This window comes from Talpa europaea (assembly GCF_964194135.1).
Source record: "Talpa europaea genome assembly, chromosome: 8".
NCBI classification, from domain to species: Eukaryota; Metazoa; Chordata; class Mammalia; order Eulipotyphla; family Talpidae; genus Talpa; species Talpa europaea.
In genome coordinates, this window is record NC_140075.1 from 43,529,869 (window position 1) to 43,546,463 (window position 16,595).

The following is a 16,595-nucleotide window of genomic DNA, read 5'->3' on the forward strand; positions in this document are numbered from 1 at the left end:
AGCCTTTTTTATCCATTATTTAAAAAAAACTAAACATTAACACTAAAGAAAATCTTAAAACTATACCTTCAATTTTACCTATTCTTGTGAATTAGAAATCAATTAAAATTTAGAAAGCTCACATAACAAAAAAACAACAAGCAACAACAAATGTTGGTGAGCATGTGGTGAAAAAGGAACTCTCCTACATTGCTGGTGGGAGTGCAAACTGGTCCAATCTCTGGGGAAAGCTGTCTGGAGGTTCCTCAGTCTACTAAAAATGGAGCTACCACATGATGTGGCAATTCCACTACTAGGGATCTACCCAGAGGACACAAAAACAGTGATTCAAAAGAGCACCTGTACCCCTATGTTTATTGCAGCACTATTTACAATAGGTAAAACCTGGAAACAACCCAAATGCCCAAAAATAGATGAATGGATCAAGAAGATGTGGTACATATACACAATGGAATATTATTCAGCAATCAAAAAAAGATAAACTCATGCCATTCGCAGCAACGTGGATGGAGCTAGAAGGAACTATGCTCAGTGAAATAAGCCAGAAGGAAAAAGAAAAATATTGAATGGTTTCACTTATAACAGGAATATAGGAGAACCAAATAAGACATCAGTATAAAAAAATAATAATAACAGTAAAAAAACACAACAAAGCAAAAACAGACAATTATAAATCAGAGACATACTGCAGGGGAAGAGGAGGGAGAGGGATCAGAGGAAGGGAGGGAGGAGCACAGGGGACTGTGGTGATGGTGCATGGATGCTTTGGGAAGGAAATTCTATGGGGACTCAATCTGAGGGGGTGGGGGAAAGCAAATATTGTCTAAAAAATTTTTTTAAATGATAAATGTTAAAAAAACAAAAAAAAAACAAATTTAGAAAGCTAAAAATGGGAAAAGTAGCTATGTAAATAAGAATGTTTTCCCTATCACTAACCTGACTCAAGAGTAGTGTAAATATCATACATGGCAATATTTATACTCATTACCAGTCATTTACACTAACTGCTAAGAAGTTCAAGACATGACCCTTATGCTTGATAGGGCACTGTCTGCTTCCTCACCAGATACACCCTTGGCTCCCCTCTGATCTGTTGAGGACTGCAAAGATCTTTTCAAACAATGGCAAGTACCAGGAGGAGGAGAGGGGGTAGCTGACTGGCCCACTATTACATAGGGTTAAGATAACGTCATATAATACTTTTCAAATTACTGGGGTGTGGGAGGGGAGAGACTTGCGAATGTGCTTTCCTCTCAATGACTGCAGGGTTATGCCCTTGACCATTCACCACTGAAGAGACACATGAGAGACAATTCCATCAGAGAAGACATACTAAGAGACTTACTGGTCCAGTTATTGCAACATTCTGCAAACGAGGATCTTCCCATTGTGTTCTTTTTATGTCTGGAAAGAGAGAGAAAGAGAGAGAAACTGATTCTTTATTCTCATGCACAATATTCAATATTGCAAAAAAATTGTGTAATGAAAATTCATATTCACATACTGTGATTTATGTAGAAGATTCTTCCATCTGTGTGAGTTCTCTCTTCCCACCCTGGCTATAATGAAGAAATTATTTCAATTATTTTAGAAAAGGGTTCTAGAAGTATGGGTAGAAAAATGACATTGGTTATATGCCATTTGTAATTTGCAAAAATGCATAATTAAATTTGCAAGTTCCATTCTTTATAGAAGGTATCAACACAAATATTATGGTTTTAAAGAACTCGTGTTCTCACTGGAATACACAGCAATCAAAATAAGATAAACTCATGTCATTTGCAGCCACATGGAATGAGCTGGAAGGATTATGCTAAGTGGAATAAGCCAGAAAGAGAAAGACAAATATTGATGGTATTTACTTATTTATTTATTTGTACTGGTCACTTACATGTGGAATATAGAGAAATCAAAGGGTCAGACAAAGACAAACATTAAAACAAACTACTGAAAGATGACCATAGATCTCAGATATCCAGAGGGATAAGAATGGAGGTGGGGGGAGTGGAGGTTAGGTGGGGGAGAGGGAGGGAGGAGAGCACAAAGGACTACGGTGGAGGACTAAGGGTGCTTTGGTGGAGGAGTGCTATGGTGACAACACCTAAGGGGGGAAATCCTATACTATCAAAATATTAACAAGGATGTAAAATGATGGTTTCAGCCAAAAAAAAAAAAAAAAGAACTAGTTTTTTTTTATTCCAAAATGCAAAATGTTTGAGATAGTCAAGTTAAATCACTATCCATTATATAAACTTACAGGTAATGGCCCTAGATCATTGGAAGTATCAAGCGATGTCTTTCCTCTCAGATGAACTGGAATTTTTAGTCTTGGATCTTCCTTTTTTTGTAGGAAAAAAAATTAAGAAAACAACATATACATTTTATCAGAAAGTCAGTATATTTTTTAATATGATAGCTATTTAAAATATTCTATTTCAAAAGTCCATTTTTATTTCATTTGCTTCATCTGTGAAATGCTAATTTCTTCTTCTGAAATCTATCATTTTCAGGCTATAAAATTCAGTTCTCAGCTTTCAGAGTAAGATCAGAAATAACTTAATCTCTTTCACAGAAACCATTTACAGTATTTGCCCCACTCATTAGGGACTGAATTACTATATGAGGCTCTCCTGCTCTAAATAAATACTGGTGAAAGAATGGGACATAAACTGGATCAAATGTTATTTCTGAGTTCATGAACATGCTTTCTGATACTTATCTATCAGAATGCGGATTTATTAATATTCTAAAAGAACTGTCGGGGGAAAAGGTTGGCCTGAATGAACTCCACAAACACAGGTTTATAGACTTCACCCCCATCCCAGAGCAATGAGATCCTAGACACCAAGGACTACAAATCCCATAATGTCATCATCACCACCGAAGGGAGGATTGCTGTGTACTGAGGGTGGAGCTAAGCAGCCAGGCTTGGTATATAACCCAAGCATGTGGGCCTTGGGGGTGGCGCTTGGTTTTTTGCCAGCTTTCAGTGTGCTACTGGGATTCCAGTTTAGCAGAACTGGTAGGTACATTCACCAATTTATCTTTCTCTCTCTTTCTCCCTGAGTTATTCCTGTCTTCATTTCCCCTTTTTGTAAATAAACCCTTTATTAATCTTTTTGTGTGTGCCTGCAGTTGAGTCTCATTTTAAGTCCCTTTAAAGCCTATGCAGTTGGAGCAAAGAAAGTTTGTTCAATAAATGGTGTTTGGAAAACTGGTTTGCTACATGCAAAAGAATGAAGCTTGACCACTACCTCACCCCATACAAAAAAATCAACTCAAAATGGATTAAAGAACTAGACATAAGACCTGAAACCATAAAATACATAGAAGGAAATATAGGCAAAACACTACATGATATGCACCTCAAAGACATCTTTACAGACACATCACCCAAAGCAGTGATAGTGACGGCAAAGATCAACAGCTGGGACTACATCAAATTAAAGAGCTTCTGCACAGCAAAAGAGACAATAACAAAAACAAAGAGAAACCCCACCAACTGGGAGAACATTTTTGCACACAACACTAATGATAAAGGACTGATCACAAAAATCTGCAAAGAGCTGATGAGACTCAACAACAACAAAGAAAATAATCCTGTCAAAAAATGGGTAGAAGCGCTAAAAAGAAACTTCTTTGAAGAGGAAATGCAAATGGCCAACAGGCATATGAAAAAAATGTTCAACATCACTTGTCATCAGGGAAATGCAAATCAAAACTACCATGAGATACCATCTTACACCAGTGAGAATGGCACACATTAAAAAAACTAGCAACAACAAATGTTGGCGAGGATGTGGAGAAAAAGGAACTCTTCGACACTGTTGGTGGGAGTGCAAACTGGTCCAACCACTATGGAGAGCTGTGTGGAGATTTCTGGACCTACTAAACATAGAGCTTCCATATGACCCAGCAATTCCACTCCTAGGTATTTACCCAAAGGACACAGAAACATCAATGCCAAAGAGCACCTGCACCCCTATGTTTATAGCAGCACTGTTTACAATAGCTAAGCTTTGGAAACAACCCAAATGCCCCAAAATAGATGACTGGATCAAGAAGATGTGGTACATATACACCATGGAATATTACTCAGCGTTCAAAAAAGATAAACACATGCAATTTGCAGCAACATGGATGGCACTGGAAGGGATCATGCTCAGCGAAATAAGCCAGAAAGAAAAAGAAAAATACCCGATGGTCTCACTCATAGCAGGACTCTAGAAAACTTAAATAAGGGACCAGGAAAATGAATAACTATAAGAAAGCGAAAATCAAAATCAACAAAAAACTATGAACCAGAGACACTCTATGGAGGGTGGGGGGCGGGGAGGGGAGGGATTGGGGTTAAAATAAGGGGGTTACAATTGTATGGGGAATATAAAAATAAAATATATTTAAAAACAAAAAAATAAAACCTATGGAAAAAATAAATAAATAAAGCCTATGCGGGTAAGGATCCAAAGTCTGGCCAACCCATTTCACATTGGGGTTGCCCTACAACAGAATGAGAAGCTTAAAAAGGTTACTAAAGTCATTTCAAATTATTGAAAAAGAGAACAAAATTCAATTTATTTGGATTAAATTCCATGCCTAATTACATTTTATTTTACTAAACTTTTTATTTAGGCATGCAGATCATTAAGTAATTAACTAAAATCTATTCATCTGCTGCTGATTTCAGTAATTCTTGCATTAATGATGAACCAACCATTAAATAATTTTAAGCCTTGTCTTGAAATAGAATTCTTATTCTGCCTAGTCTCACCAGGTTTTTTGGGGATTAAATGAGGTATGGACTCAAATGCGTTTTGAAATTATAAAGCCGAAGGAACTGCAAAGGATTATTACTAAGTATCTTCTGAAGCAGTTATATTATGGAACTAGAAATAAGTTAAATATGTCTCCATGACAATCACCCAAATTACTAAAAAATGACTAAACCATTTGAATAGAAATTATACTATTAAGAATTCAACATCTTTAAATGAGTATCAGGAAACACAGGCATGCTAATGTAGACTTTACATTTACATTTTTTTAAGATTATAAAAAACTACACAGAAGAGATTATTGAAGTTGTTTCTATAAATATAAACGGGAGACTATTAAAATTACCCAGGTCGTGGTTTTAGTGTTGTGGTCAATAAAGAAAGGCCTCCCATTTGGAGCATGCCGGACTTCCCAGCCACGAGGAAGGAAGCCTTGCTCGATTTCCGCTAGCTGGGCCACCAGCTGTGCTGAGTCTTTTATGGGGCCTTGTGGTTGATGGTGGGCAGAAGAGCTCTGGTTAGATGGTGGTGGATTGGTCTCCATCGCAGCCTATCAGGGTAAGCATGAAACCAAGTTGTAATGTTTGAGAGAGAACACACAAAGAGCTGTGGCCACATGTTAAGTTAACCTGAAAAAAGGAGGTATACTTATAACCAGGCCTAAACATTGAGGCTTCATTTTTCAAGAAACTGTTTTGTTAGACTTTGTTTTAAAAATAATTTAAGAAACAACGAAACAGGCATGAGTCCTGACCAGTCGCACCAACCACCTCTTTGGGATTCCTCTGCAGGTGAGTGATTACAACTGGCAGCAGAAGAATATTGTGGTCATTATCTCTGTGCCTCTCTGAGGTGTCTGTGTTTCAGAGGCCCCGTTCTATTTTGTGTGGCAACTACCCAAAGGTCAACTGTCCATTTTTATTTGAGGTACTGTGGTATGTGAGACCCTTTCTGTGTCAGAGATGATGCAAAGAAAAGAATCTACAAGGACAAGTAAGTGCAAAAGAAGCAAAGGAAGCAAAAGCTGCTGCAAAGTGGGAAGACCAAAAATACTCACTCAATGTCATGATGAAGATTGAAGAAGAAAGGCAAAAGATAAAAGATATGAAATAAAATGAACTGATAAAAGCAACTAACAAATTGAAAGCCTGGAAGGAACATCAAAGAGAAGCTGAAAAGCAAAAAGAATAGTGAAAGGAAGAGGAATTTGTCTACAAGAAAAGCAAATTGAAGAATAGAAAAAATAATTGAAACAAAAATTTTACTAGATATTCAGCATCTAGAAATTTTGCCACAAAAGGTACAGTAATTGATATAGTCTAGAAAAGTGAGTCTTTCATTGGTGAAGAATATATATGTTGTTATTTTGGGTTTTTTTTTGTAAATTATTTAAAATTTAGGTCATGGTTTTGTATATAGAGAATACAAATATAATACAAAGCTGAAACAAATAAAAATGACTTATAATTTCTCAAGCAACTCTATAGTGGTTACAGTGGTAAGTCTGTGGTGGATACATGAGGTTGAGGAAGCAGGTCAGGAGAACACTGTATCCCAGTTGCAAATGAAACTGTAACACCTACTAGAGGAGGAGAGAATGAGTGAGTTCAAATGCTAGGGAGACAAAATAAATAGCAAATATCCATTATGGAAACAGATGACTGAAATGTACCATGTTCAAATATGATGCTGTATTAGTACTTTAAAAAGATATCGTTATACAGCATAACATCTTTGCAAAATTTGAAACACAGATCTAAGCAATATTTTGTACTTTTTAGTTCTCTGTAAGTATAAAATCTAGGCTGGAAGAATACACAACAAATTTGAGATGGTGGGTCCCTCTGGGGAGTGGAACCAAGAGCTAGATTAAAAGGCGTATAGAATGAATATTTTAATTTCTTAATGGTGGTAAATTCTGAGTGTTAAGAAAATGGGTGGTTTGCTGCATTATTCCCTGCACTTTTCAGTGTTAAAGAAATCTTTTTGGCAAGAGAAATGATAAGATAAAATAAATATTTTCCTAAACACAAGGAAATATTACAAAAGGCACTCACTGTTGGCCAGGGACATGTCATCACCACAAATTCTTTGATACTAATTACTCAGATTATCTTTTAGCAAAAAAATGACGCTGGTTTTTTTTTAAGATTTTATTTATTTATTTTTGCATAGAAGAACTAGGGTGTAGGCCAGAGGTGCAGGGGGAAAGAGGATTCACCAGAAATAGAATAGAGAGCAGAAGAGGTGGATCCACTGAAATACACTGCTGAGGGGAGCAGCAGGTGAGACAGGAGAGGTCTGCTGCACCATGTGGGTTAGGTCCCTGGCTGGGGATTGAACTCAAGTTGGGGCAGTAGAAACCCTGAGACTTAACCCCTAGGCCACCAGGGAGGCACCCAAAATAATAATCTTAACCATTTAAATTACAAAATCACTTAGTGGACCAGATAATTTTGCTCTCTGATTCCCATCTGAATTTATTTTATTTAATGAAAAGTAGAAATTCATGTGTATTAATGGTAACGATCTAATGGTAGATATTTAGCACCAATGTCAGAAAATGATTAGGTGAGAGAAGCATTCGGTGTATACTACAAGGTGATACAATTGCTTCCAAAGGGATGTGATGGTTTAAATACCAAGAGAAAATAATTTAATGGGTAGATTGTGGGTACCTGTACAATGGGCTTTGTCCAGGTAGTGGTTCTGGAATTGTGATCTACATAATATGATCTTCCTCTTTCATCTTGTTTTTCTTCCCAACCTGGTGGTAATCCAGATGAAGTAGGCAAAAGCTAAAGTAAAGAGTAAGAGGAGAATTAAATGTTAGTAAGATAGACTCTTTTTAAAAGGACTATGCCATCCCTTCTTCACTACTAGCTCTCTTTAAAATGAATCATATTTGAAATCATTTAAAGAATACAGCTTTTCACTTTAAAAAAAAACAGTAGAACAGACAATACTGATGAAGAGTAATAATGCTAATAAAACATGACAGTAGTAACAACTATATACTCTGTGCTTTAACATGGATCATGTCCTTTAACCCCCAACACAAATCTTAATGAGATAATTGCTTTATTTGTCCATTTTACTTTCAAGCAAACTGAAGTTTAAAAAGTTGCAGTTAATTTCCTATCAGATATGAAGCTAGTATGGAGCTAAGATATGAACCCAGGTAATCTAATTATAGAAATTATCACCCATATGTGCTGAATCAAAAATTGCCCCTGTATTCTTTCTATGAGAGCTGAGAGGTACTGTTTATTCTAGCTTATTACTAATAAACCAAGAGGCCTAATTATTTCCAGGTTTACTTAAAATAGTCCAGAGCTGGCTTTCCTTTTGTTTTTTGAACCAGACACTTCAAGGCTAGGCTGGGTTCCCTAATGTGCCTTCCACATAAAGAGCACCACCATTAGTCTGTTCCCTGGCTAGACTGTTCCCTAGAAACACAGGCGGTAAATGTGCATTGCTGACAGTAATGACAAGTTGTTAGTGTATAAAATAAAGGAGTTCAAAATTGCCCAGTTTGACAAATTTCTACCAGCTGATGGATAAATGGATAAACACAACATAGTATATAAGTCTACAGAAAGGGCTATCATGATCTGAGACAAGCAAAAATGAGGCTACATCTCAAAATCATCATATTGAGGGAAAGAGATGGAACACAAAGGCTATATATTGTATGATTCCATACATATGAAATTTCTTAAAAGTGCAGCAACAGAAAACAGCTGAATAAGGCTATCTGGGCTAAGAGGAGGTGCTGGGATTAAGGAAATTATGGGGGGGTGCTGGAAGGGTGCTTAAATTTGATTGTTGTGAAGTTTGTATGACTGTATAAATTTATTAAATTCACATTTATGTTTACTTAAAAGTTGATGGATTTTATGGTGTGTCGGTTAAACCTCAAGAAAGCTGTTTAAAAAAAAAAATCCCGGGACTCCCCGGTGGCGCAGTGGTTGAGCGCTGGGTTGCGAAGCTGCCTGCGGCCTCTGCGGCGCCGGTTCGATCCCCGGCTGCTCCCTGGCCACTGGAGGAGGGTCCCACATGGCGCGCAGACCTCTCCTGCAGCCCGCTGCTCCCCTCAGCAGTGTACTTCGGTCCTTCTGCCTGCTCTGCTCCCCGCTCTGGCTCTGGTGAATCCTCTCACCCTCCCGCGCTTCTGACTGTACCCAGTGCATGTATAAATGAAACAAACAAATAAATAAATAAATAAAACATGCCTCTATTAAAAATAAAAAAAAATCCGAAAAAAAAAAAATCCCTAATCAAAATATTGAGAAGAAAAAGGATAGAAACAGCTTTTCAAGTATATAAAATATGAAAAATTCCTAGATTCTGCTGCTTTTCTTGTGCACTTAAACTTGTTTCTTAAGTGAATGTCAGTCAATCAGAAATTCAACATTCTCATTGTATGGAGGATGTAACAAGATGAGAGGAAGAAATACACCATCTTGGTAAGCAGGCTCCAGTCAAAGAAGAAGGGAAGACAAGTGACAGTAAGTGTAAGGAAGGCTGGTAGGGGTACATCTTCCAGTGGCATCTACCATCCTGATGATGTCAACAGTGACTGGGCCAACTGCATAGGTGGGTGTCCCCTCCTTCCTCAGCACAGGATCCGTGTTCTTCCTTTTTAGATCAGTGAGCTGCTTTGGATTAAGGAATTGTGAACCCCTGCATTCTTATGCTGGAACTTCCAGAAGGACAAAAATCCCATAATCTACATTTCTCAAAATTAATATAGACTACCATTCACAGTTGCAAATAGTTGGTGAAACAAAATGAAAGGGCCAATCCAAGTGGGACATGGAAGGTTCATAGACCTAGGAGAGAGGGGAGAATTAGGACATGGGAGCAGCCTGCTAGAAGAGCAGAGAGAAGGACAAAAGCAGCATGGGATTACGATGGGTGGGTAAGGAGAAGGGGAGGTTGAAGGGGCAGGGAGTCTGGGAGTTTCCATTTCATTTGGGAAAAAAAAAAACAAGTGGGGAGCCAGGGAAGGGAAACTTGGAGTAATAGGACTGGAAACAGGAGGAAGACAGGAGATGAGGACAGGAAAGACAGGAAGTTTCTAAGGCCTAAATTCTCAAGGCTGCAAATGCTGGGCTGCCTGGTAGACGCAACTGAAGGGAAGGCAAAGGGGGCTAATAAACTCCAACTGAACTAGCTGACAGCCATGCACACATGACTGAGTGACAGAACCCTGAGGTGACACTTCATCTATAGTGAAGGGCAGCTAGACTCCGTAAGGAGGATATGTAGCTGAGACTGCCAGGCACCATACCAGGAAGTGTGAGAGTAAGGTTGTCTACAGCAGCTCACCTCTGGCAGCACAGCACTTCAACTGACAAGCCCAACTATCTGCTGTCCACAGTCACCAGTTCTCAGGATACTTTCTTATGATGGGAAAGCCAGATCTCCCTCTTTTATCTTAAAAGGGACTACAATGATATAAGGAAAAAATATATATCTATAGTATATCACATTCTTGGGTGTTCATTTTTAGTTTAGGCTAACAATCTAACTTTGTCTAAGTGGTTGTTTTTAAAATATGAATAATGTTTAATCTTTTAAAAGTTCCAGATTAATGAATTCTGTCCTTGATTGCTTACTAGAAAAAGGTGGACCCTCCCCATACTCCATCATAATGATTGTATAGAGGTTTCTGGTGGCCAGACTTGAGAGATTTTAGCAGATTCCAGAGGGGAGAGTGATGCTGGTATTAGGCCTAAAGAGCAGGCAACTTAATATAGTGAACTGTGGTAAAGATTCTGAACATGGACTAAATTTTTTTAAAAAATGAAAAAACAATTAAAAAGGATCTATTTAACATATTTCTTCTCATCACCCTTAAACCTCATCCAGTACAACCTATATTCTGTACTAGAATCAGTTCCCTGGGAAGCAAATTACAATACTCAGTGTTCCCAAGAAAGTTGTGGTGATTGAGGGGAGAGATTAAAACTTACCACAGGAAGTGTAGGCTGTTCCTCAAACGTATAGGTCACTAAGCTGCCTCTTCTGCTGGAATGATTCTTTTAGAGAAAGAAAGATAAGGCGCCCTTAATAACTTAAGGTTTGTATTTGTCTTTGAATGGCAGGTAAAGTAGTAGGGGCAAATATGACGGGGGAGAAGAAAGAACCCTGGCTGGGAAGTGGCTGTTGAAACCGCATGTGAAGGCACTTGGCCACTCTAAAAACCACCATCCTTGAGTCAGGGCCATGCTAGGAAAGTCATTTTCTTCTGTATAGTACACAACTCTGTAACAGAGAACACTGCTCAGCGAGCTTCATTTCCAGGCTCTTCCTGAGGTTCCAGTCACTTCCTGCCTCTCAATCTACCCTCTGGATAGTCCACATAACTTCTTTCCTGGAGATCACACATTCCTTCTTTTCTTGTGTTTTTATGTGCATGCTGTTGTTACTATCTGAAATAATTTGTTATTTGATGTCATCAAAATCTATACTATACAGGGCCTCCCCGGTGGTGCAGCGGTTGAGCGCTGGGTTGCGAAGCTGCCTGCAGCCTCTGCAGCGCCGGTTCGATCCCCGGCTGCTCCCCGGCCACCGGAGGAGGGTCCCGCATGGCGCGCAGACCTCTCCTGCCGCCCGCTGCTCCCCTCAGCAGTGTACTTCGGTCCTTCTGCCTGCTCTGCTCCCCGCTCTGGCTCTGGTGAATTCTCTCACCCTCCCGCGCTTCTGACTGTACCCAGTGCTTGTATAAATAAATAAATAAATCTTTAAAAAAAAAATCTATACTATACATACAGATTAAGTTAGAATATCCACTATAGTACTATTTATAGTAACAAAGAACTAAACAATTAGACTGGTGAAATATCTTCACCATTAACTTGCACAATGGGTTGATTTTTTTTTTCTTTTTTGTTTCTGTTGTTGGTTTTAAAAGAAGTACATTCCATGTCTATGTTATAGTGAAAAGTATAAACAGGTGTATAAGGTGACCTTGGGTTAAAAAATGACATACAAATACATGTTCATTTTTCCAGAGCCCAGCAACATTATCATTTCCTGTTTCAACTTCAAGAAATATCACACACATACTTGTTCTCCAGCATTTAAATAATTTACATAAAGAGTGTGGCATATCAACCACACTGTCCTGTTCTCATGGACCAGTACTCTTAGGGATTGTTCCACATAACATGTACATCCAAAGTCACTTTATTCTGTTCAGTGACTGCAGAGTTTGGATGCATTTCAACGCATAGGTGCCATACACTGCTCTTATAATTAAAAAAAAAAATTAGTAACAGGATGAAAGGGAATAGAATCTTGTATTATTTATCATCAGAAAATCAATATAGTGTATCCTTTAAGTATTTAACAACTTTTCCTACTCCTTTGATAAAAAAATATATAAAATAAATGGAAGACAGAATAGACAGATGGAGAAAGAAGGGGAAGGGCAGGCAGGTACATCTGTTCTTGGAGAGTCACATAGTTATTTACATAGAACTATCTACATCTAAGCTTCTTGCAGAAGGTACTAGGACAGAAGTGAGTAAACTTTTTCTGGTAAGATGCTGATAGTAAATATTTTTTGTGGGCCACATAGTCTCGGTTATAATTACTCAACTCTGTCAACATAGTGGGTATTCAGTCATCAGCAATCTTTAAACCAATGGCTGTATCCCAGTGACACTTTAACTATCATATAGTGCCTTGCACATAGTCAATCCTTGGTCAATATTTACTACAATGAAAAACAGGGAAACTCCAACTGGAAATGGCCTACCCTCCTTAGAATAAACTCTGTCGTCCACAGAAAGCTTTCCATTGATGACACAGGTTAAAAGCCAGTTCTACCTCCACATGGTAAGGTAGACTGGAATACTTTCTTCTGCGCTCCAAAGATAGCAATTGTCATAGAGGTTGCTGGTATGAGAATGTCATCTACCTTTTTGCTTGGTAAGAACATATCAGTTTTCATTTCAGATATATCAGTTTTCATTTCAAATGGTATAAATGAGCAGGAGAAAAGCAACCCCTGACATCCATTACCCGGCCTGGTACTCTTAGGTAGAATCAAGAAAAAATCAAGACCAGTAATCATGGCTGAACACAGACAAAACGTAAATATTGTCCAAGTCAAAAAATACCAAATAACCTCCCTATGCTGGCAAGTATAAGTGACTGCTGCTTTTTATTTAATTATAGTTTTTGTCTCTCCACAGATGAGAGATGAGATACCCAATCACAGCATGGCCCTTTGGACAGCATTTAATGCAGAGCAAAGATCCACTTCCTTCAGTACTCCTCAAACCTCCTTTAAGGAGCCCAAATCCTTTAAGTCTTTTCTAACATACTCTGAGTCTCTCATCGTGTATGTGCCCCTTGCTGAAATAATAACTCCAACTTTTTCAATTACAGATGAGTTTCTGGTGGTCTTTTGCTAGAGGACATTGACTTACACAATGGACATTTAGACTCCAGTGTCCACTTGAATTATCCACAATTTTGTTCCATATTAATCGCTGAAAAGTCATCATGCTATAAATGTAAAGTCTTAAAGTCCTCAACACATTATTACATGCCACTTTGGACACAATTTTATGTAAAAATTAGTAATTGAATGGAACAATATGTGTAATATAAAATTCTGAAGCTACAGCAAAATCTAAGAGCATCTTACTGAGCTGGATACTGGTTGGCCAGTGGCTGAATTTCCACAAATAGTGAGTCTGGCATTTAATTCGTCTGTAAGGTAAGTCTGAACATCCAAGTTATTTGATGGTGGAGGTGATAGGAAGGCCTGATTACTAAACATGGTAGCTTCGTCTTCTCTTATAATCTCCCAGTTCTGAAATGAACAGAAAAGTTTAAGTCACACATACTTTAATCTCTTGCTATAACATGTATCTTTCAACAAGAACAATAAAAGCATTTCTACCTCAGAAGATTCTCGGTTGTCAGTACTTTCAGTTTCCTCAGATATCTGTCGCCTGGTGGTAAATGCACGTTGTGCTTGCAACTGAATGTTACCATTCTCGGCATCTGTTAGGTTGTCCCTGTATTAGGAGTGTTAAGAGTCATCACCCATGTCTGAAGGCAGTTAAAATAATAGTCAATGGTTCTGTGATCATTTGAAAAAATACCTACTTTAGATCAGATTTTACTGTCTTGAGCCAAGGGTTACTTCGGATGCATAGATTAAGGTGCAGGCACACTGACTGGTACTTTCAGAATACCTTATGCAGTTGAAAGCTTTGTGAAAATGTGATGTTTTAGTTCATCATTATTCCAAAGATAATGTCTGACATGTTTGGGCTCTCAAAAAATGTTTGCTGAATGAGTGAACATCTGAGAGTTTCATAAATAATTCCATTATTATTTTGCCTTTTTTCTACAATAGTAAAATATAGAGTAGCACTAGAAAGATCATGAAAATTTTACTTATACATTTTCATGAATCAGTAACATTTCTAGAATTGGTCTTTACCCAGGAGTAGAGTTCCCCATACATGAATATACAAGACAGAATATTTTAATGATTATTGATTAAAGGACAAAAATATTTTAATGACTAATGATTAAATGGTATCTGCTTTTAAACATTTACAATAATGGGCCTGGTCTAAGAAAGGATAATAATACAAAGGGGATACCTGAGTTTAGAAAAGGTACATCAGATTGAACATACTGCACAAGTCAAGTCTGTTACTCTAGCTATTTGTATTTAATATACTCAAACCTATAGATCAAAAATTTCATAAAAATATTTAATAACAAGGGATTGCTTCAGATTTTCCTCCTGTTCCAAACATTTGATTATGGCAAGCTGACAATAACCACCACCATGGTGAAAGAAAATGTTAAATCAAGCTTGCCATACAGGTTAACAATAGTAATACTAAGGGATGGAATACTACTAGTAATACTACTAGTAACACTAATGCACGAATAGGGCAACTCTAGAATTTTAGTGTCTGCATGTTATTCTATAGTGATGAATGCTTCTGTGCCTTGTAGAACCTGGACCACTGATTTTCTCTGAAAGAATCAGAACTGAAAATATCTATGGAAGTACTTGGGCTATATTGGACACAAAATACAAAAGCCAAACATACAAGGTAATGAGAAAATAAGAAAAATTTGATGACTGTATCAAATGGCAGAAAACTAGAGAATGACTTATAGGCTACATGGTAGGAGAAGTGGAAGGAGATTTGGTAATAAATATAAATAATGGGAGAATTTGTTACTGTATGTACAGTCTGATGATAATAAAAGAAAAATGTCATTGAGAAGCTGTAATTAGAGTTCTAAAGTCATTCTGTCTTTGACTGGTACATACTGGAGGTTACCTGTATACATTGACCAGACTGGCAAACGATTATTTAACACAGACCTTTGTATTGAGTCATTTATATTTTAAAAATAGTATACTTTCAACATTAACATTTTAAAAATATTAATAATGAACTATAAATAATCTCTAAGCTTTCTAAAGCAATCTAAAGAGACTAATGTACCTCTGTGCTGCATGACAATTAAAAGCATAAATAATTGATAATTGATTGAAATAAAAAACCAATTAGAAGGGTGGTATTTGTGAGTGAAATAATTTTGAATATTTATCAAATCGTTTTTTTAAAAGACAGCTAAATTAGCATTTTTTAAGTCAGGACATAAAAATGCTGGTATTCATTAGTTTATAGCTCCCTCTATTATTATGAATCCATAATAGATCTATTTGAAATATGATTTCAAAGTAAAAATTAATGATCAAAATATATTCAGGTAACAAGTGTGAAGCCATTAGCACATACTGAGGAGTTGGTCTTTTCCACTGCGTTCTTCTAGATTCATGGTTTACATAGTAGGTCCTTCCAAGAATATCCTGCCTCTCTTCCCATCCTGGAGGTAGAGGAGAAGGTTCTTGTTGCTGTTGCAAATGGCAAGCAGCATCTGGTTGGTCCAAAACAACCCAGCCAGGCTGAAAAGCAGAACAGTAACACTTAAGTTTAAGCTTGATTTATTAACCTTATAAATAATGCTGTAGGAAATTTTGAAAGAGATTTAGCGTATCTAGGTGCAGAAATTACACAAAGGCAGAATTAGCACATCAACTTTTAAGACCATAATATAAATATTTTATGATAATGAAAACTTCTTTTTGCAAAATGATAACATTTAAATTTTGTTTGAAACTTTTCAAAATTTTCAAAAAAGGTCTAAACATATTGAAAAGAAACAAAGAGGGCAGAAAAAAAATTTAAGCAATGATGGAAAGCACTGAAAAACTAAGAAGCAAGTTTAAACTAGTATAAAAATAGGCTATTTTCTAAATTATAAATTAATGTAGGAAGGGTGGGGGTCTTATCAGCAGTTTTCTCTCCCAAAGAGAAAGTAGCTTGTACATGGAAATCAGTAACTATTTGAGACCTGAAAAAAAATCATTAGATGAAGATCAAATATTCACGAGGATCTTGATAAGAGAGGGCAAATAATTTAGAAATAATTGCTATGGTAATCTCTCTAGTGACTGCAAGTCATGATGATTCTCTGGCTTGACTTTTCCTTCTCTTCTGGACCAATGAAGGGCATTTTGGTCAAGTGATAAAATAACCAAAGAAAGAGGTTTTGTTTTGTTTATAGTGCCAGGAAGGCACTGAAAATTTGGTTCCTCTGAGACTAGTGAGGGATAAATATACACAGACTTAGCTGGGGTGGTTAGAGCAAGGAATTAATTGAAAAGAGTAGCAACAGTTAATGGTACAAGAAACCTCATAACAGAAAAGATAACAGGTATAGTTAGGAAAGCAAGGTAAACTAATGAAAACT

The 16,595-nt window shown here is 37.2% G+C and overlaps 1 protein-coding gene across 6 annotated transcripts in view; it reads right to left on the minus strand.

Moving 5' to 3' along the window:
* NEDD4 (NEDD4 E3 ubiquitin protein ligase) overlaps positions 1-16,595 on the minus strand; it is a gene marked incomplete at both ends in the record, with an annotated part of 107,860 nt that overhangs the window by 14,297 nt on the left and 76,968 nt on the right. For 4 of the 6 annotated variants that reach the window (XM_084240897.1, XM_084240896.1, XM_084240894.1 and 1 more), the window contains 9 exons: positions 1,346-1,404; positions 1,505-1,559; positions 2,258-2,338; positions 5,122-5,325; positions 7,454-7,573; positions 10,757-10,822; positions 13,444-13,611; positions 13,702-13,819; positions 15,581-15,747. In XM_084240897.1, the coding sequence (XP_084097023.1) occupies positions 1,346-1,404; positions 1,505-1,559; positions 2,258-2,338; positions 5,122-5,325; positions 7,454-7,573; positions 10,757-10,822; positions 13,444-13,611; positions 13,702-13,819; positions 15,581-15,747 (1,038 nt within the window). The remainder of the gene's footprint in view (positions 1-1,345; positions 1,405-1,504; positions 1,560-2,257; positions 2,339-5,121; positions 5,326-7,453; positions 7,574-10,756; positions 10,823-13,443; positions 13,612-13,701; positions 13,820-15,580; positions 15,748-16,595) is intronic. The other 2 variants (XM_084240898.1, XM_084240895.1) reach the window with 1 other exon arrangement.